The sequence below is a fragment of the Gorilla gorilla genome, chromosome 4 (assembly GCF_029281585.2).
Source record: "Gorilla gorilla gorilla isolate KB3781 chromosome 4, NHGRI_mGorGor1-v2.1_pri, whole genome shotgun sequence".
Lineage (NCBI taxonomy): Eukaryota > Metazoa > Chordata > Mammalia > Primates > Hominidae > Gorilla > Gorilla gorilla.
The window spans coordinates 25,326,455-25,347,165 of record NC_073228.2 but is presented as its reverse complement, the minus strand read 5'-3'; the positions used below and the strand labels follow the sequence as shown (position 1 = coordinate 25,347,165).

The following is a 20,711-nucleotide window of genomic DNA, read 5'->3' as shown; positions in this document are numbered from 1 at the left end:
AAAAAAAAAATCCTATGTTTAACATTTTCATATTATTTTGCCTCTGTGTACATAAAATATTAATTAGGCTGAGCTTTGTACATATTTACCTGTGTGAATTCTGTATACTGTTAAATACTTGAAACAATCACAGAAGCCCAAGCTGGGATATTTTGCTTCAGTGAAGACTGAGCAAATATGGTATGAGTATTTTAAGGATATTGTCACTCACATGAAGCCTGTGCTGTACAGGACATCTGCTAACAGTTCTTTATGTCACCAAAAACATTATAGCAAAGTATCAAGTTGGGGGTAACTCATTTTCACTTGTGCTCATGCACCAAAACACTGAGGAGCGGTGGTTGGAGTCCATATGCCCAGCTCAGCCTCTCCTTTCTTGATTCACAGCCTGCGATATGAACGTTCACAAGCAATGCGTCATCAATGTCCCCAGCCTCTGCGGAATGGATCACACTGAGAAGAGGGGGCGGATTTACCTAAAGGCTGAGGTTGCTGATGAAAAGCTCCATGTCACAGGTAAGGCTTGCTCATCCCGGAGCAGCATCGTGGGCAGGCATCTGGATGAAGGTTACACTGATATTAAGGCAGGGTGGGGTCTGGGCTGGATGCCCTGAGGCCTCTGGAGAGGCAGTCGCCCTGGTGGAGCCATCACTGTCTCAGAGCCCTCCAGCCCTCTGAGCCCTCGGGTTAATACACCTCCCAGGAGTTGGGTCTGTACACCCAAATTCCCAAATACTCAGTGTCACACAAAGTCACAACCACTGTGTGGACTGGGCTATTCTGACAGCATGGCCCGTGTACTCTCCTCCCGGTGACAGGGGGTCAGGGGAGCCAATTAATCAAAATGCTGTTGGAGGGAATGGAACTAGAACAAGGGGAGGCGAATGGATGGATGACCCAGGTGTTTTGTGGCATCGGGCTGTGATGGCCCAATAAATCCACCTCAGCAATAGCAACAGCCGTTGAGTGCTTTTGCTTCCTCTGTGTTAGGTATGGTGCTAGGAACTTCACATAGATTAATTATTTAGACCTGACACCTAGCTGGTTATTAGCCTCATTTTCCAGAAAAGGAAACTGAGGCACAGAGAGATCAATAACTTGCAGTGTTACAGTTAGTGAGGAGCTGGGATAGGAATGGAGGCATTTGACTCCAGATACTGTGCTTGTAATTACCACACCTCCTACAAACAGCCTGGCTATGGGACCGGAATTCCCTATCCACGGGCCTGGTTACTCCCTCCTCGGGGCTGTTTCTGGGTGGGCTCTGCCACAGCATGGCTTTTTCCTTTGGTTTTCCCACCAAATCCACTTTCGGTTCATCGGCACACTCAGTGAAGTTATCCTGGAGTCTTATTGGCCTAGGACCCATCCCGTGTCCTCAAGATGACTTGAGTTCTCGGTACCATGACTCACTCCGTGTTGGTGTATGGTTCAGCTCTCAGGCATCAGCCTATTTCCTTGCACTTGGGGGTCCCTGAGGGACCAACTGTATACATTACCCTTGTTGACAAGGGCATTCATTTTCATTTGATCAGCAAAGGTATCTTCCTTCTGTATCTAGGAATTTGAAGCTATCATAAACATGGAAAGACTGATGCTAATCTATTATGTTTAGGTAATAGAAAACATCATAGAAGAAGGGTTTAGGAGGATCTGTTTAAGAAAAAAAGGGGAAGGTGGGGACTTCCAAAGAAAAGCTTACCTTTGGAAACATCCTCAGGTTTTTCCTTTGAAAGATAAGCAAATGTTCTAACCAGGGCTGTCCCCTCAGGTAAGAACTCAGAGAAAAACAAAGGATTCCAAGGTATCCCTGGGAGAGGGTAACAGTTTGCCTCTGGATAACCTTGAAACCAGCTATAGCTGATGGTCAAAATGGAACTGGGAATGAAATCCCTATCATAGATACAGAATCCCTTCTGACTTTTTGTAGTTTTTAGAGAAATTCTTTTATTTTCTCAAGACCATCCCTATTGTGCCATTGCCTTTGGGGCTGTGATTGTCACCTGCATTTCTTTTTAATGGGCTGATGCTGTCCTTGGAATCCACTCTGCCCTTATCTGACAGCCAGGGCCCCTCTGACTGGGCACTGATGCTCTCTGCCCAGAGGAAGATGGTGTTCCTCGGGGGACCATGAGCTAGGCCATGAGACCCCTCTGCAACATCACAGCCTTGCTCTTGTTTCTCTTTCCTCCTAAGGCTTCCACATTGTCAAAACCATGTATGGGGGGAGCAGATTTTGCAGTTGAGGGGAAAATTACCATAAAACCTAGTCTCTGTAGGTGGTAAGGGATCAAGGAGCATAAAGTAGAATGCCTATGGGCTAAACATTTCTATGCTTTTCTTACCTTTTCCTTTATTTCCAAAGCTACTGCTGTTGGCAGTAGAATAGACATCACAGGTGAATATTCAGAGTTTAATTATGGGTTTACATGTGGCTACCTTATGGCTCGCTGTAAGGCAAGAATGCCTGAAATGTTTAGCTGGCATTCTTTGTGTTTCTAGATAAAGCAAAACATGCGCTATGCATGCTGGACACGCCCCGTGCCATCTTATGTGATAAAAGCAGCAACCATATGGTACTGCCGGAACCTTCCAGTCTCTCCTATAAACCTCAAGAGCCTTGCAGATCTAAAACTGCATAGAGAGCACAGATGCCCTGGCTGGGGTGGCACAGGTACACAGGTGGAAGACAAAGGTCAGGCCTTATCGTGCTAGAGCTTACATCAGGCTAATTCCTCTACCATTGCCAAAAGTTGAACTTGACTCACAATTGTAGAGTCAGCTTAAGGAACAAGACCTTTCACTGGGTTGGATATCGACTTTTTGCATGTGAAAGCCAGCCAGTATTGCTTACGCCAACTATCTGGGCCAAGTCCCTTGAGAATTAGTTTAAAAATTTTTGTAGAGCTATAGCTCCACTCTAGGAATGTGAATTCAGCAAGTTTAATTAATAATAATAGTAATAATAATGTCTTATTCCATTCAGGCTGCTATCACAAAATACCTTAGACTGGGTTATTTATAAATAATGGGAATTTATGTATCACAATTCTGGAAGCTGGGAAGTATAAGATCGAGGCCCCAGCAGATTCAGTGTCTGGTGAAGGCTCCGTCTCTGCTTCGTAGATGGCACTTCTCACTGTGTCCTCACACAGCAGAAGGAAGGCAGGCTGTGTCCTCACATGGTGCAAGGAGCGAACTTGCTCCCTGTCATCTCTTTTATAAGGCTCTGCGTTTGGATGAAGGTTATCCCAAAAGGATTACTTCCCAAAGGCCCTACCTCTTAATACTATCACACCAGGAATCCAATCTGAAGATATGAATTCAGACCACAGCAAATAGTAGCAGCAGCTCACAGCTATTCAGTGCTTCCTCCACAGGACCACTTTCTAAGTACTTTATGTACTAACTTTTATTCAAATCTGTGAAGAAGTTGACTTTATTATCCTTACGTTATAGATGAAGAAACGGAGACACAAGGAAATGAAGTGACTCACCCAGAGTCACACAGATGGTAAATTGGATGGCTAAATATTTAAATGGCACATGCGGAGAGAAGATATTTTGATGACAGTTTCCATAAGAATTGGAATCTATTTTTAAAGTACAGTTGTGTGTGTGAAGGGAATCCAATGTTAAGTATGGAAAGTCAGGCTCAAGGAAATAACTAATTAGTAATTACATCTTTAACATTTTTAATTTAAAGTAATTTAAGATTTTCAGAAAAGTTGCACACACAGTACAGAGTTCTCGTACACCCTTCACCCAGCAACCCCCGATGTTAATGCCCTTGTATAACTATAGTAACTGATAAATTTATGAAAAATAAGTACTTACAGCCAGGTGCGATGTCTCACACCTGTAATCCCAGCACTTTGGGAGGCCGAGGCGGGTGGATTGCTTGAGGTCAGGAGCTTGAGACCAGCCTGGCCAACGTGGTAAAACCCCATCTCTACTAAAAATACAAAAAATTAGCCAAGTATGGTGGCATGCACATGTAGTCCCAGCTACTCAGGAGGAGGCTGAGGCAGGATAATCGGTTGAACCTGGGAGGTGGAGGTTGCAATGAGCCCGAGATTGTGCCACTGCATTCCAGCCTGGGCGACAGAACGAGAGTCCATCTCAAAAAAAAAAAAAAAGAAAGAAAGAAAAAATAGGTACCCACATTAGTTACTAAGAATTTTTTTAAAGAGCCAAATAGAAGACATCAGACTCATCTTATTTCAGTATAAAAGGACCACAAATGGTACTAAGCAGAGCCCCCTTGGGACAGTGCTTGCCAATGATGGGTGGCACCCCCATGCCCATTATCTGCCTGCACCTTCTCCCAACCAAATAGTTCAGGCATGAGTTTGTCTTGAGAAATGTTTTCATACCAATAGCTACCATTTTTTGAGTGCTTGCTCTATATTTATTGTTCATAGGACTGGACCTTTATGCTCAGCATTTTATATTCATTGCTTCATTGACTCCCCAACCAATCCCATGAAGTAAATACTATTATTATCCTCCTTCTTGAAATGAGCAAAGGAGCTGAGAGAAAGGAAGGAAATGGCTCCAAGTTACAAGGTGGAAAGTGATGTAGTTGGGGCCGCAGCCTGGGCCTGGCTTCCACACCCTTGCTTTCAGTGCATAGGCTATGAATGTTCCAAGTCTCTCTTATTAATTAGAGTCTCCTTTGGAACAAACAATAAACCCATAAATATTTGCTGAACCCACAATCAGCACCCCACAAAGTTTTTTGAGGTCACGGAAAGTCCAAACATGGGACTTAAAACCAGGGGAGAAAAGAGTAACACAAGAAGAGAATAAAGAACAACCCATATCCAAGTAAAATTAAATACCAAGTACATGGTGATGAAATAGCACACCCTTGGGAGGTGCTGAGGGTGGGGAAGGGGACAGAGAGGGAAGGACCCCGTGGAGAAGCAGCCGACTGAATACTGTAGGTATTTGAGAGGCAGAGAGGGAAGAGAGCTCTGATTGAGAGAGTCAGAGGGCTGTGGGAATTAGCCTGGTGGTGGCTTTCATGAGAACACAAATATAAACCATAAGCCATCACATGCAGAGTTTATGGTCCAAATGCGAGTGATTTCTCAGAAAATGTACTTAAACCTGAACCCTGAGCAGCTGTGTTAATTGCTAGGTTAGTTCAAACTGTGTCTTACCTATGTAGAGTCACTCAGGTTGAAGATAATTCCCAAAGTAACGTAGAAACTCCCGACAGGAGCTCTGCTTCAGGATGGAAACCTCCGTTTGCAGTCAGAGATGAGTTTTCTTTCTAGCTTGGTGGGGTATTTATGGGAAAGCCCCGAGCTTTGGTGGTGTATTTTTATTTTTTGCCTTCGGGCGGTGGTGCTGATATTATCAGAATGGTGTCGGGGTTTTTTTTTCTTCTTCTGATAGGAGATTGTAATAGGTTTTCTACACTCTAGTGTGTTTTGTAAATTCGGTTTATAGGAGTAGTAAAAAAAAAAATCCCTCATGGGAACCAATTTTCAATTTAATCTTGTAAGTAAATGGAAAAAATATCGGGTGCTTTAGAGCTGTTTCAGGAGCACATCTCTCCCACAGATAGATTATTCTGAAGAAGAGTCTAATTTTCTCGACAACTTGAGTTTGTTAATTTGGTGTGGAGATTGAAGTTTTAAACTGAACTCTGGTCGGGGAGGGGAAGACTTCCTCCCAGCTCTTACGGCCCAGAGACTCCTCCTGCCTACCTAGGGCCCTGCGCTATTTGATGTCTGTCACCCCTGCAGATACGGAGACTCACCCTCATCTTATTGTAATTAAAACAATAATATTCCCTCTGTGTGTTCTTCCACCTTATCATGGTGTATTTGTTACAGAATGAAGGAAATGAGCCTCAGCTTTGTATGATAATCGTTCATTTTTTTTGCTTCACCCATTGATCATACAGTATTGAGTGTGTGTCCTGCTCTCTTCCTGGCACCAGGGATGCTAAGATGATTAAGACCTAGACCGTGTCACAGACTGTGTGGTCTTTGGGGGAGAATTCAGGCATGAAAAAGAATTGGCAGGTGCTGTACCTGCAGTGGGAGTTTGGGAGAAGGGGAGCCTCAGTGGCCCTGGGGAGGCAGCAGGTGACAGCTTCACATCGGAAGTGCAATGGAGCTGGGAGGACAGGGAAGGAAGAAGAGGGCATTCCAGGCAAAGATGCAGAGTGTGTTCAGGAAGCTCAGCACCATCCAGGATGTCAGGAAGTTCAAGTGAGAGTTGGAGAGAGCTGGAGGGAAGTTTGTTTCTTTCCATTTTCAAAGTATGAAAGCTGCAATCATCAGTTTACCAGTTGCACAATCCTTAGGAGCCATGCGCACAGGCTCTGAGTTAAATATTTCTTTTTAAAACAGGAAGATTTTAAGTTCCAGGTAGCTACGTTTTCAACAAGAACAGAGCATCAGTCTCCTAGCCTGAACTCTACACATCACCCTGAGATTCACAGTGAGCAGAGACCTTCTCTATCATTGCTGGATAAGGAGACGCAGCAGGTAGCCCAACCTTTGCCTAAAAGCTTTGCACAGGTACCTTTTGCAGTGACAGGCAGGCTGTGGAATATAATAACTTGTTGGAGGCTGCCAGCAAGGAGATGGACCAAGCTCCTTATTTAAAGGAAAAGGTATTAGTTGGAAGTCATTTCTGTTCAATAAATCTTGGTTATGGGATTTGGATCCAGATCAGGAACATAGATGGTGACGCAGCAGATGTATCTGCTGCTTTGGTTTGGCATGGAAAGGGAGAGGGTGCTGGCGAGAAGCTGCTTATCCTCAGGGGCACCCAGAGTGTCCACTGTTGGTGATGCTGCGTTTGACCACCTGGTTCAGCATTCTCAGCAGATCCCTCCAACTGCAAAGGTATTTTTGTTGTTGTTGTTGTTTGTAATAATAAGGAATCTGGATGTCATACTTGATGAACAGCAACCTCCCACCTAATGGTTTTAACCTTGATTATTTTATTTTTTTTTGTTTTATTTTTTATTGTTTATTGATTTTTTTGAGACACAGTCTCACTCTGTCACCCAGCCTGGAGTGCAATGGTGCAATCTTGGCTCATTGCAACCTCCACCTCCTGGATTCAAACGATTCTCCTGACTCAGCCTCTCGAGTAGTTGGGATTATAGGTGTGTGCCACCATGCACGGCTAATTTTTGTTTTTTTGGTAGAGACAAGGTTCCACCATGTTAGCTAGGCTGATCTCGAACTCCTGACTTGAGGTGATCCACCCGCCTTGACCTCCCAAAGTGTTGGGATTACAGGCGTGAGCCACCGTGCCTGGCCAACCATTCTTGATTAAAAGAGAATGAGGAGACATGATTACCAAATGCAATCTGTAACACTTGGTTGCATCCTGGATCCAAGAAAAAAACAGCTGTAAAGAACATTTTGGGGACAGTGGGGACAGTTGAATCTGGACTGTATTTTAGAGAATGTTTTTGTACCAGTGTGAAATTTCTGGGTGGTAATGGTCATGTGATTTTGGAGGCGAATGCTGAAATATTTTAGGGGTCATTTTTTCCTAATGTCTACAACCTACTTCCAAATGGTTCAACAAAAGCAAAAAAACAGACAGAAATCTGAAAATAGGACCAGGCGGGGGTTGGGGCCGAGAAGAGAGGGTGTGTGCAGGCGAGAGCACCTGTGGCGGAATAGTAGTGACTCTAGAAAGTGATATAAGTATTCACTGTACTGTTCTTTCAACTTCACTCCCAAAAACTTGGGCAATGATATCTATGTCTGGAGCTTTGTTTCAGTTGATCGTACTTAAATGTACTCTGTAGAGGTCATTCTTGGCTAGAAGGAAGCCCCCGCTGAAGCAGCCATCAGAGCGCCTCAGCAGTTCAGCTTCCCCACCTCCACCCTCTTACTCTATGACCCTCCCCTGCCTCTGTCCATGGCCACCAACGCCTTTCCTTTTGTGGATGGCAGACCAAAGGAGACAATTATTCTGCCTCAACCCAACGCTATGTTTCCTTGTGGTTCTGCACTGAGGCTGGGCCCAGAAGCCTGGTTCATGAAGAGCACTCACCTGGCCCCTGGCCCCCGTTAAACAGGTGAGTCACTGACCATTTCCTTAGAGCCACCTGGGACTGGCTGCATGGGACTTGCCATGACACAGCTGGCCAGACTGCCACAGGCAGGTTCTGGGAACTGTACACTCACATGGATGGGCAGGGGCTGCCTGGGATTGGGAGCCACTAGTGGTCTATGTCCCCAAGAGCTTGTGTATGACCCCCATTTTCCAAATAGCTCAGGCAGAAAAGAAAATGTGAGTTAAACAGCTAAAGGAGTCGCATGTAGGTATGTGTACATATGTGTAAGAAGTAGGCTGGGCATGGTGACTCATGCCCGTAGTCCCAGCTACTCAGGAAGCTGAGGCAGGAGGATCTCTTGAGCCCAGGAATTTGAGACCAGTCTGGGCAACATGGCAAGACCTCGTCTATATAAAAAGAAAAAATAACCAGATGTGGTGGTGTGCACCTGTAGTCCCAGCTACTCAGGAGGCTGAGGCAGAAGGATCGCTTGAACCCAAGAGTTCGAGGTAACAGGGATCTATGATGGCACCACTGCATGCCAGCCTAGGTGACACAGCAAAACCCATCTCCAAAAAAATAGTAGTTGTGGGCACAATATTGGCAAAGCTGTTACTTATTGTATAAATAAACATCAAGGAGTTGGGGAATGGCTAAGTGGGCCGTTTGCATTCTGCATCTCCCCTCCTCCCCTTGGATACCAATCTCCCCGATCTGGGGGTTCCATGCCTACTTTAAAGACACCAGCTTCTATTTCCTGCAAGTTTCCATCTCTTAAAAAAAAAAACAACCAACAAGCTTTATGATGCTCACATATGAGAAACTACTTCCTTTAGCTTGGGTTTAAATACTGGTAAAGAAAAGTCCGTAATAAGAGGGGTAACTGCTCTTCATGACAAAGCACGCTTTATCTCCATGGCTTTGTAGAAGTTTCATGAATCCACTAACATCAGCTAATTCTGAAAGTGATAGGCATTGTTGCATTAATTTTCCCTGGGGAGAGGCACAGCAAGACTGGGTCCTCTCTTTTGTAGTTGGAGAAGTAAGAATGAGTGGGGCGTTCAGTGTTCTTGCAGAGAGGATTGGTGGGTCCGTTTAGCTCAGGAAGTGGTCGCACCATCTAGCCAGGGGACCCTTATTATCCGATGATCTCTCTGTGCCTGGCCTCTTGCAAATGGAAATGCTAATGAGATCCAGCCAGTCACAGCAGTAGCAGCTGCCTAGAAAGGGGACATGAAGAGCAAACCAGAGAAGCTCCGGGTATTTCTTGAATGCTTAGATCCTGTGAGAAGAGAAACCGACACTGATTGAACACTTTTCGTGTACCAGGCCCCAACTGGATGCTTTCCTATGTATTTCATCACAACCACCTTTTGGGAAAAATGCTATCATCATCATCATCATCATCAGCATCATTATCCTTTTGTAAGTGAGGAAACTGAGGCTTGGAGAGCTCCCGCAGCCTGCCCGGCTGCCTCTAGCACACACGCGTGCCCTTCCCACTATTGTAAGCAGCTGACCATTGGCTCTGGCTGAGGGAAGATCCTGTGATTACTCACAGCTGTTTCCCTTGAGTACAGACACAGCCTACACTGTTGCTTCAAGTGCTTGCAATTTCACATTTCTATCCTGCAATTAATTGTGGAGGCTACTCTGGGATGGCTCCGCAGCTCCTGTGATTACTGTTCTGTTGGCATCACTGGGGGTGAGGGTCTGTCCTCACTTCCGCAGACCCTGCATTTTCCAGGGTTTCCATAATGGCTGGAAATAAAAATGGCAGCAGGGAATCTGGGTGAAGTCTTCTGTGCTGGAAAATGAAGAATTAAAATGGGCAGAAGGATGGAAACAAGCCGCTACAGGACGTGTTTTGACAGCATGTGAGTTGCGTGGGCATGTGACTGGACCAGCCCTTTCTTGGCATCCGTCTGGCTTTTTCTTAGTGGCCCCAGTTCTTCCCCATTGGAGACTCATCCTGCTCTCACGTTCTCACAGTCTTCAAAGAAACCAAATCTAGCAGTCACCTGCCTTGAGTTCACTGGTGCTTAACATCCAGGCACATCCTTGGCACAAGAAAACAGGAAAGTGTGTCTTAGCTAAAACATACAGCGGTGCGCTTGTACCAGAAGAAAGCCTGCACATTATCCCATTCAAATGCATATGCTTTTGGGTCATGACTGGCATGTGTTCAGTGGATTTATCTACTCTATCTTCTTCCTTGATTGGGCATTCCTAAATATCAGTGTCTTATGTCCACATGACCCCTTCTGTAGCCAGTACTTTGCCCATCTCCCCATATTTACCCCTTATGTCCCCTACACGTTTGCACTCAGATTTCCAAGCCATGCGCGGCTTCCCCACTGTGGCAGGCAACAGCCCACCAGTGTTTCTTCCCTCCTGACCTTTGCTTGTGCCATTTTCCCTGCTCCCCAGAGAACGTCTTTTTAACATTCGGCTGCAGTTACCTTTAGGAAGCCTCTCCTCACATTTTATGCCCTGCCTGAAACCAACCACTTTCTCTCCATGCCCTTTATAGCATGTATTATGAGATTTCACCTGTGTGTTTATTTACATGTTGATCTCCTTCCACTATGTCATAAGTCCTTTGAGGTCAGAGATAGTGTCTTATCTCCTGTACCCAGCCCAGTGCCTCAAATTTGTACCAAATGTGTGTCTGTTGAGCCGATGATGATAATGATGGAAGTACACAATACAGCATAGAAAGTGACTCAGGCTTTTACTGCACTCCTCACCCCAAATCCAGGTGACTCTCCCCATTTTAGCCCTACATCTGGATCAAGTTAAAATGATCCTATTTTAACCCAATTCATAAAGCCACATGGCTTCTGGGATCCTTTAGAGAAACATCTATCAGCTAAGAAAAAGGTTGCATCTTCTCAGAGACACATGATTATTTACATTCCGACTGTGGTACCTCGTCCTGACTGATCTGTGGCTCATCTTAATGTCAGATATGTACAGACTTGCAGCATGCCATCCCACGGATTGTTATTCATGCTTGGTTCTCTGTGCAGCGACTCCAACAGAGCTTTTCATTCTGGGTGCTTAGTCACTAGATGTGCGTGGGAGGCAGCAAGATTGGAACAAGGGGCAAAGAGTTGCCAGTGTCATTTCCTTCATGCAGCATTTGTCTTTGTTGTAAAGCACCCTGGTATCCATGCTCATGGTGACATAGTTTCTCTTTCTCCTGCTTAAGATACCCCAAGTTCCCAGATTCTTTATAGGGTCATCAGTCATCTGTCGTCTTTGACTTCAGTGACTGCTGCCAGGAGGAAGCACTCTTAAAGATAGGCTTTGAATGCTTACATCCCTGAAGAGGAGAAGCAAATTATTTCTGGGAACTCTTTCAAGATTACCCCATTAGCATACAGAGACATTGATATTGACTGAGCAGGTCATTCTTGTGCAGGATTTTAATTGCTTCTAATTATAGGATTATCATTTAAGCACAAGATTAATTGCTGTGAAATCATTGCAAGGAACTTTATCTTCTTCTGGAAAGTAAATGTGTTAGCCAAGTGAGAAATCTCTTAGAAGCTTGCAAATGATGTCTTTTCAATCACTTTCCATTGAAACTTTCTTCTAATGCTTGGGGAATGAGAGAGAGATCTTGGGGGATCAGGAGGGAAGACGAAATAAATAACAAATAAATGCTCCTTTTGTTTCCCAGTTCTCTATCAAAAGGGTGGAAAACTTGAAGTGTTTGGGAATGGTTATGTTCACCAATGGAAATGTCCTAAAATAAATGCAGAAATTTTTTTCCTCTCTTGATCCGTGTCATCTTCAATGCTGGGTAGGAATGGCTCAGTAGGAAGCTAGAATAGGCAGGTGCTGTCCTATGGTCCTTTTCAACACCAAGCTGCTCTGATATCTTAGTAAAAAATATGTATATATATTTTTTCAGATGTGTTGTAAAGGAATCTCCAATTAACATGTATACACCTGCTCTGATTATTGGCATCAAAATGGTACAGAGAAACATCAGACTATGTGCATCTTAGCTTGTAGGCATTTCCAATTGGAAAGATTCAGATTTCCTGAGAAAATATGAGATAAGTTAGCTCCTGAGCTGGTTCTAAAATATCCCCATTTGAATAGGGGGCCATGGCCACCCACTGGAAGCTCTGCACAGAGCATCCCCATGGGGCACTTTTTATACTGAGAATGGTAGCTGCCTTTACGTGCATTTTCCTTTTTAATTAATGCAAGGTTTGTGGTTAATTAAAGACAGTCAGGGTCCCTTTTCAAACCAAAGCAGGCACTTTTTCCTAGAATAAAGAAGAGAGAATAGAAGCAAGGCAAACTTCCTATAAAAGTGTTTGCAATGGGGGTGGTGAATTTGGGGAATGTGGCCTGAGGAAGTGTTGTTTCATCAACTTCGACTCACTTGAGGTAGGGAATGTAATCAGAAGAGACACCGTCCTCACTGAACACCCAGCAGGGACATGGCTCTTTTTCTGGGAAATGCCGCACTGACCTCCCTTTCCCTTTGTTAAGTCACTCTCCTGGGAGTGGGGGTACAGTGCAGGAGAGACACATTTCTCTGGGATATATTGCTGCTGTCATCTTATGGCCTGCACAGGTGGAAGAACTCGTGGAAGAACTCTCACAGGTGAACATCTGCCCAAAAGAGCAAGTGTATGTGCAGTGAATGTTAGAAATAGCACCAGAGCCCTCCTTACTCTTTACTAATACCCAACCTCTCTGAAAGACCCTGAAGTCTGTTTCAATCCCTCCCACCCCAATATGGCAGGGACTCTGTTATCCTTAGAACTTCTGGCTTCTGAAGGATGCTAGTATATATTTGAAAAACAAAAAAATCCCAGCATATTTACATGACCAACACTCCATAAAGAAAGAATACAGCAGGCTTGTGTTTATAAAATAATAGAAGTGACTTGCATTTAGAGGATACTATGGTGCATTAGTCTATTCTCATGCTGCTATGAAGAAATACCCGAGACTGGTAATTTATAGAGGAAAGAGGTTTAATTGACTCACAGTTCTGCAGGGCTGGGGAGGCCTCAGGAAACTTACAATCATGGCAGAAGAAGAAGCAAACACGTCCTTCTTCACATGGCGGCAGGAAGGAGAAGAAGAATGAGAGCCCAGTGAAGGGGAAAGCCCCTTATAAAACCATCAGATCTCAGCCGGGCACAGTGGCTCATGCCTGTAATCCCAGCACTTTGGGAGGTCAAGGTGGGCAGATCACCTGAGGTCAAGAGTTCAAGACCAGCCTGGCCAACATGGTGAAACCCCGTCTCTACTAAAAATACAAAAAATTAGCTGGGCATGGTGGCAGACACCTGTAATCCCAGCTACTTGGGAGGCTGAGGCAGAGGCAGGAGAATTGCTTGAACCCGGGAGGCAGAGGTTGCAGTGAGCTGAGATGGCGCCATTGCACTCCAGCCTGGGCAACAAGAGCAAAACTCTGTCTTTAAAAACAACAACAACAACAACAGATCTCATTATCTTCACCTTGTCCTTCCTACAACCTGTGGGGATTATGAGAACTACAATTCAAGGTGAGATTTGGGTGGGGACACAGCCAAACCATATCATATGGCGTTGGCTTTGAAGTCAGGTAGACTGGATTTGACTCCCAACTATAGCACTAATTAATGTTGAATAAGTATTAGGGGTTGTCACTCTATTAATGGAGTTTTACTCCAGTCACGTTAAGTCATGTTCAATGGACTGAAGCATGTCACTTTATTGACAAATTAACTCTTTCAGTCCTGACTCTTTCATGGTGTTGCTATAACCACAGTGGGACTCCAGCAGCCCCAACCAAGAAAATCTATCCCCAGACCTCATTTGTTTTTTCTTCACTATGCCCACCAAGCAAGACATAGGAACACACTGTGAAATCACTTTCAAAATTGGAAGGCCTCTGTATGAGTAGAACAGTTGCATATTAAGCTGAGGATATTAACCTTAAAGATTTTAACTGGCTGTGAACTTTGACCTCATGGCTTAACCTCTCTTTGTTTCCCTCTCCTCATCTGCAAATTCAGATTAAGGCACTTGAACTACATGAACCCTGACGTTCCCTTCAGTTCTGGCATTTTGTTGAGAGCTGTTTCAGAGAGAGCTAATCAGTGGTGCCAATAAGTGTTCCCCTTCCTGAGGAACTGATGGTAGATTGGAGACTCTAGGGATTCTGCAAATGGGTGAGGCCTGAGAGGCTGCTGGTCCAGTGATTTTCAAACAAGTTGGAACATCACATCTTGTTTGAGATGATATTCAAATGATATTTCACCAGAGTTACTCTGATGGAAGGGAAGAAAATAGGGTACTCACCTTCTTCCTCCTCCTCCACCAGCCATGAGGAGACTCTGTGGAGCAGAGTTTGAAAGTCACGGATGTAGGCTGGGTGTAGGGCCTCACACCTGTAGTCCCAGTACTTTGAGAGGCAGAAGCAGAAGATCCCTTGAGGCCAGAAGTTCAAGACCATCCTGGGCAACAGAACAAGACCTTGTCTCTACAAAGAGTAAAAATAAATATAATTTAAAAATTAAAAATTAAAATTAGCCGGGCATGGTGGCACACATGCTGCACTTTGGTCCCAACTACTCAGGAGGCTGATGTGGGAGGATTACCTGAGCCCAGGAGTTTGAGGCTGCAGTGAGCCAAGATTGCACCACTGCACTCCAGCCTGGGTAGCAGAGTGAGACTCCGTCACAAAAAAAAGAAGTCACTAATGTGATTATTATCACACTGTGCTGGGGTCCGTGCACCCCGTGCAGCAAAGCCAAATGCTGATGTTGGGTTAACAGCAGGAGAAACTGAGGCATTTATTGCCAAGCAAGGAGAATTGAGCAGCTCGTGCTGATGACTTGAACTGGCAGATAGCTTACAGCTATCCATTATTTAAAGGCGGGAAGGTGGAGGTTACAGTCGAAGTCATTCAGTACATAGGGGCCACATGTTGGTTTGACCCAAACAGGTGGGACATCCCAAAGCTGGGGAGGCGGTGTGCCACAGTCATGGCTGGATTCAAAGATCTTCTGATTTGTGATTAGTTAAGGAGGCGAAGCTTTGTCTAAGAATTAGGGATCAACAAAAAAAAACAATGTTAGCTCTGGCTTTTTGGTACAAAAGCATCGAAGGGAGTTGGAAGAATGTAGAACAAAGAACAGCAGTCAGAGTGCTGTCTTCTGCTCCCCCCATCCAAGGGCTGTGTGCCAGTGGATCCGTTTGGTGGGGGTCCAGTTTTCTGAAACAACTCAAGGGCATGTGTTTAGATGTTATCTTTAATTTCTACAGAAAGCAAAACATCTCCTAACTTCCTTGCTGTTGTTTTAACTTACTGTTACCTTCTTCCTTGTCAAGGTGCTCATTTAATTCTCAAGGCTACCTAGGTGCCTGGAATTTTCCTTGAAGGAACTCAAGATTTTCCTTTATTTCCATGTTAGGGGGTGCTCCTGCCCAGGGACCCTCTGGAAACTCTGTCCCATGGTCCATCCCCTTCATTTTCATGCATAAAAACCAAGGCTCAGGAAATATGGCTACTATGTAGGGTCTTCGGGGTTATAAAGGATAAAACCGGCCGGGCGCGATGGCTCACGCCTGTAATCCCAGCACTTTGGGAAGCCGAGGCGGGTGGATCACGAAGTCAGGAGATCAAGACCATCCTGGCTAACACGGTGAAAACCTGTCTCTACTAAAAAAAAAATATAATAACAATACAAAAAATTAGCCGGGTGTGGTGGCGGGCACCTGTAGTCCCAGCTACTCGGGAGGCTGAGGCAGAAGAATGGCATGAACCCGGGAGGCAGAGCTTGCAGTGAGCCAAGATCGCGCCACTGCACTCCAGCCTGGGCAACAGAGCAAGACACTGTCTTAAAAATAAATAAATAAATTAATTAATTAAAGGATAAAACCAACCCACTCAGGTAGAAAGGGGAATTAGCAAAAGAAATCTAGAGTATCATGAAACTCAAGGGTGGGAATGCCTTGGAGCCATAAGAATACTGAGAACCCAAGATTCTCTTTCTGTATCTCACCTCTTCTTTCTCCATACTGCCTTCATTTGTTTCTTTTCCACAACACGTTAGACTTTCTTTGCATTGCAGAAAACATGGCCCTAGACGATTCTACAGCTTCGCCTCTTGCAGCTTCATGTCTTCTACTGTGTCAGTCACAAATCCAAAAATTATGGGAAAGGGATTCATCGACTCAGTGTGGGTCACATGCCACCCTGGACCAATGGACTGTGACTGGAGGGCAGATATGGGGTGGGGTGGGAGGTGGGAGACATTTTCAGGAGCAAGGAGTAGTGAGAAGCAGACAAAACTCTAGGTAATGCAACACTGCCATGAAACGTGAGCCAGGGTTGTGCAGGAAGTGTGTTCAGGAGGAGGATGCAGCCAGGCTCCTGCCTTTTACTTCGATGCTCCTTTCCTTCAACCACGTTGCACATCTGTGAAATTACTCAAGAGGGACTGTGGCTGAGCTTATGTCCAAAAGTTGGATATGACTCATCAGTTCCTTTTGAACACATCAACGTGCTCCTGGCCTGGCCCGTCTCCAAAAACAGCCAAGGGTAAAGAAAAAAATTTGATTGAGTGACATTTGTCCAATTCAGCCACCCAGTGCATTAATCACCCTTTTTATTTAGAAGCTGTAAAACAGCACAACAGGTTCCAGGCGTAAATGGTGTTGATGTGGAAGAGATTGAGTGATGGTGGTACCCGCAGGAAGCGAGTCCTTTGAATGGGCTCACGGGGAGATTGTGGAACAAGTGGCTCAGGAAGGTGGAGCTGTTTGATGAGGGCCTAGGAAGTAGACAAGGCCCTCCAGAATGCATTTTGAGCCATTGGCCTTAAACAACCTTCCCCTGCGGCAGCTTTTTCTGCAGGCCGCGTTGCTGCCTTGGCAGAGCCTCAACCCCTTACCCCTGGAGCTTTTTTTTCACAAGGAATTCCTACTGCGAGAATAAACAAAGGTAGTTGGCAGCATGCTAACAATGCCTCCAGGTTCTTAGCCTCTGTCCTGAGAAGAGCCAGCCAGGCAACCTGGCTTTCACTCAGCAAGGGAAAAGAAAAGCAAGGTACCTTTTATCCCTGAATCATCGCCACAAGGCCCTCTCAGGTCAGGAAAATGATGTGTCTCCTGCTTGGTTTGTAAACCATGTGGATGATACCCAGAATATCAGGTCCTCTCTCTCTCTTCCATCCAAACGAAAGCACTTAGATGTCACATGCCCACCTTGTAAGTCCTCATGGGATTTGGGATCCTCATCCTGTGCACAGGCCTTGACTTGTGGGCTCTACAACATTGGCTGTCTTCCTGTTTAATTTCCCTTTCTACTGACAGTTTTGCCAATTCAGTGATGGCTTTAGCGCCACGGCTCAGCGGCACCCAAGCAACTTGAGACATCTGGTTTGGGGGTCATCTTAGTTATTTCATGGAATGAAAAGTTTTACATCCAAGATACTCGGCCCCCAGTCATTTCTTTTCTGTATCAATTTAGTCTCTCTTTAGTTTTGGTGCATGTGGTTGACATGTGGTAGTCTAAGGTGTTGACGGACTGGCCCAGAGAGAGATCTCAAAACTAATGAGAATGTGTCCAGGTTCTTGTTTGATTTTGTTTTGGTTTGATTTTGATTGTGGTCGAGATAAGAGGCTTTTCCAGGTGAAAATCTCGTAGGCCTGACATCATACCTGTAATTAATGCTTATCTTCAGCTTTATACTCTCAGATTAAAGACAGCAATGGTATAACAGCAAGGCTGGAAAGAATAAAGTTTACTCCTGTTTTATCTCTCTCTCCAACGACCGTAGTGTTCCAGAGACAGATACCGATAGTCTCGTGCTCATGAACTCCTAGTAGCTCCTGATAAGCACCTTTCTCAGAGAATCAGCTCTGAGCCCATTTGTGGGGAACAAGTATATGGGAAAGTCATTGATTCTGCAGGTGTTGGGAGCAGTTCTGGAATGGGATGGCAGATCCCTCTTCTGCTGGCGGATGGAGGAAGGATACCCTTGCCGGTGGACAGTTGTCTCCTAATCAGGAATTGTGCCTCATGCTCAGCCAGGGCCTTCCAGGCAAGGAAGCCGAGCAAAGCCCACTGGAAGACAGGGCTCCCTCGGGCACAAACAAGAACAGCTTCCTGCTCCTCTCCAGCCTCAAAGGTTCATGCACCTTGTCCCTCAGATAAAGGTGGTAGAAAGAAGGTTGGTGTCACTGGACTTCCTCTCTTAGGGTGATTCAGCTACTTCAGGCGAGGGGTTGGGAGGAACCAATAAATATTTTTGTCTTTGTTTGCCACACTGATGTGAATGCTTATAATTTTATTAGCAGCTGCCTGGGAGCCAGGCCTGACTTAATTTAATTTAATCTCCTGGGTTATTTCAGTTCGGCTTAGTCTATTTTAAGCACAGATGAAGAGGAAATAATCAGACCGAGGGGGAAGATGAGGGAGGGGCTGGAGGGGCCATCCACTGCCCTCGCTAGTTCCTCAGGCTTAACTTGTCTTGATATAAAGGGAATGACTTCATGGAGGCAGGTTAGCCAGACGAAGTTCTAGCTCTCACTGTGTTTTGTCTCTGGTATCATCACCTTGTTCTCTAAGAAAAGAAGCATGATATCAGCTTTGTTGGGGGAGGGAGGATGGGGGATATTAATTATGCCACTAGAAATACAAATGGAGCAATTTTCTTGTGCCAGGCAGGACTGAATAGTGACACCTTCCCCGGCCCTTCCCTTTCTCCTTTTAGCAAACTCACTGATCACTGTGTTGTGGTAGCTCTTTCTCTTTGGAGTGTTTTTCATTGTTGTTGTTTGGTTTGTTTGTTTTGGTTTTTTTTTTTTTTTTTTGGTCTTTTTATTGAGACAGGGTCTCACTCAGTCACCCAGGCTGGAGTTCAGTGGCGTGATCTTAACTCACTGCAACCTCTGCCTCCCAGATTCAAGTGATTCTTGTGGCTCAGCCTCAGCCTCCTGAGTAGCTGGAACTACAGGCACATGCCACCACGCCCTGCTAATTTTTGTATTTTTAGTAGAGATAGGGTTTCACCATGTTGGCCGGGCAGGTCTTGAACTCCTGGCCTCAAGTGATCCACCCGCCTCAGGCTCCCAAAGTGCCAGGTTTCTAGGTGTGAGCCACCGCGCCCAACCGTCTTTGGAGTGTTTTGATGCCCTGGGATTGGTGGTTTGGGAGGCAGGATGGCAGAGCCTCCGCTTTGAGCAGTGTCTTCTGAGCGAATATGTGGTTCAGAGGCCCACTCAGCGAAGCCCAAGGCCCAAAGACCACCAAGTCCTGTGGCCTGGGCTGCCCTGCCTGCCCTGAGCCCAGGAGCTGCATCCTAAGGCCACCCCATCATTTCCTGCCCCCAGGGCCTGTGAGGCTGTGCATTTGGTTTAGTACCAGGAATCATCAAGAACAAGAGAAATTCGTGGGCCCAGTCAGAGAACCCAAAGGTAATGAGAATGTCCAGAGAGTTTTTTTGTTTTAAACAGTGATTGAGATGATAAGAGGTATTGCCAGGTGAAAATCTCTTAGCCTTGACATCATCAAAGAAGAGAGATTCATCATCTCATCATGAAGAGAGATTCATCTCAATTTCTTGTTTCTTTGGGGTTTTTGTTTTGCTTTGGTTTTTTTTGTTTTGTTTTTGTTTTTGTTTTTTTTTTTGGCAATGTCTTGCTGTTTCACTCAGGCTGGAGGGCAGTGTTGCGATCATAGCTCACCGCAGCCATGATGAGCTGCCGGGCTCAAGTGATTCTTCTGCCTCAGCCCCTGTAGCTGGGACTACCACACCCGGCTAATTTTTTAAATGTTTGTACAGATAGGGTCTGACCACGTTACCAGGCTGGTCTCAAACTCCTGGCCTCAAGCAATCTTCCCACCTCAGTCTACCAAAGTGATGGGATTATAGGTGTGAGCCACTGTGCCCGGCTCATTGCAGTTTTATATGCCAACCCTGAAAGCAGAAAATTGTATCCCCACTGAAGTGCTGGTTCCATGAACCCAGGGTTTTTATGGGTCTTATTCATTGCAGAATCCCCGAACTCATGGTGCCTGGGACCCAGCATGTTCTCAGTGTGTGTCCGAGTAAAACTGGAGGGTTTTTTCTGGATGGTACTGATAATTGCAGAAGTTAAGAGTTATTAAGTGCTTATTTTGTGCCAAGCACTATGCCAAGGGTTTTACTTGTATAATCTTTTTTAATACTTAAACGGTTCCTATTGCATGAAACTCTTACCTCCGTTTAAATGGAGGCATAGAGGATTTCAGGAACTTGCCAAGTGACAAGGTGGAGCTAGAACTTGAATCTAGGCAGAACATTTTTATCTGTGTCCTGAGAGTTTCCATGAGAACATGACCAAAAGGTTTTCTGGTATACGCTGAGTCACCTGCATGAGTGTTCATTCAGAACCATCCTCCCAACACCCTGCACAGTGGAGATGCCCTGAGAAGGGAGCATCACTGGGCTTGGGGCTGAGCGTAGGAGTGGCAAGAGGGGGTCTCAGGTCCAAGTACCTCCCATGACTCATTAAAGTCACCTGAGTAGACCTGCCAAGCACTCACTCCTCCATGCCGGGTTTCTCAAAGTGTGCTGCTGGTCTACCTGGAGTGGGGTAGAGTACTTCCCCACCCCAGGCTTCCTGAATCAGATTCTCTAAGAACAAGAGCAGA

The 20,711-nt window shown here is 45.3% G+C and overlaps 1 protein-coding gene across 2 annotated transcripts in view; it reads left to right on the top strand.

Moving 5' to 3' along the window:
- PRKCA (protein kinase C alpha) overlaps window positions 1–20,711 on the top strand; it is a 498,125-nt gene that overhangs the window by 335,015 nt on the left and 142,399 nt on the right. For both annotated transcript variants that reach the window (XM_004041114.5, XM_063706165.1), the window contains one exon: window positions 388–516. In XM_004041114.5, coding sequence (XP_004041162.1) covers window positions 388–516 — 129 coding nt within the window. The remainder of the gene's footprint in view (window positions 1–387; window positions 517–20,711) is intronic.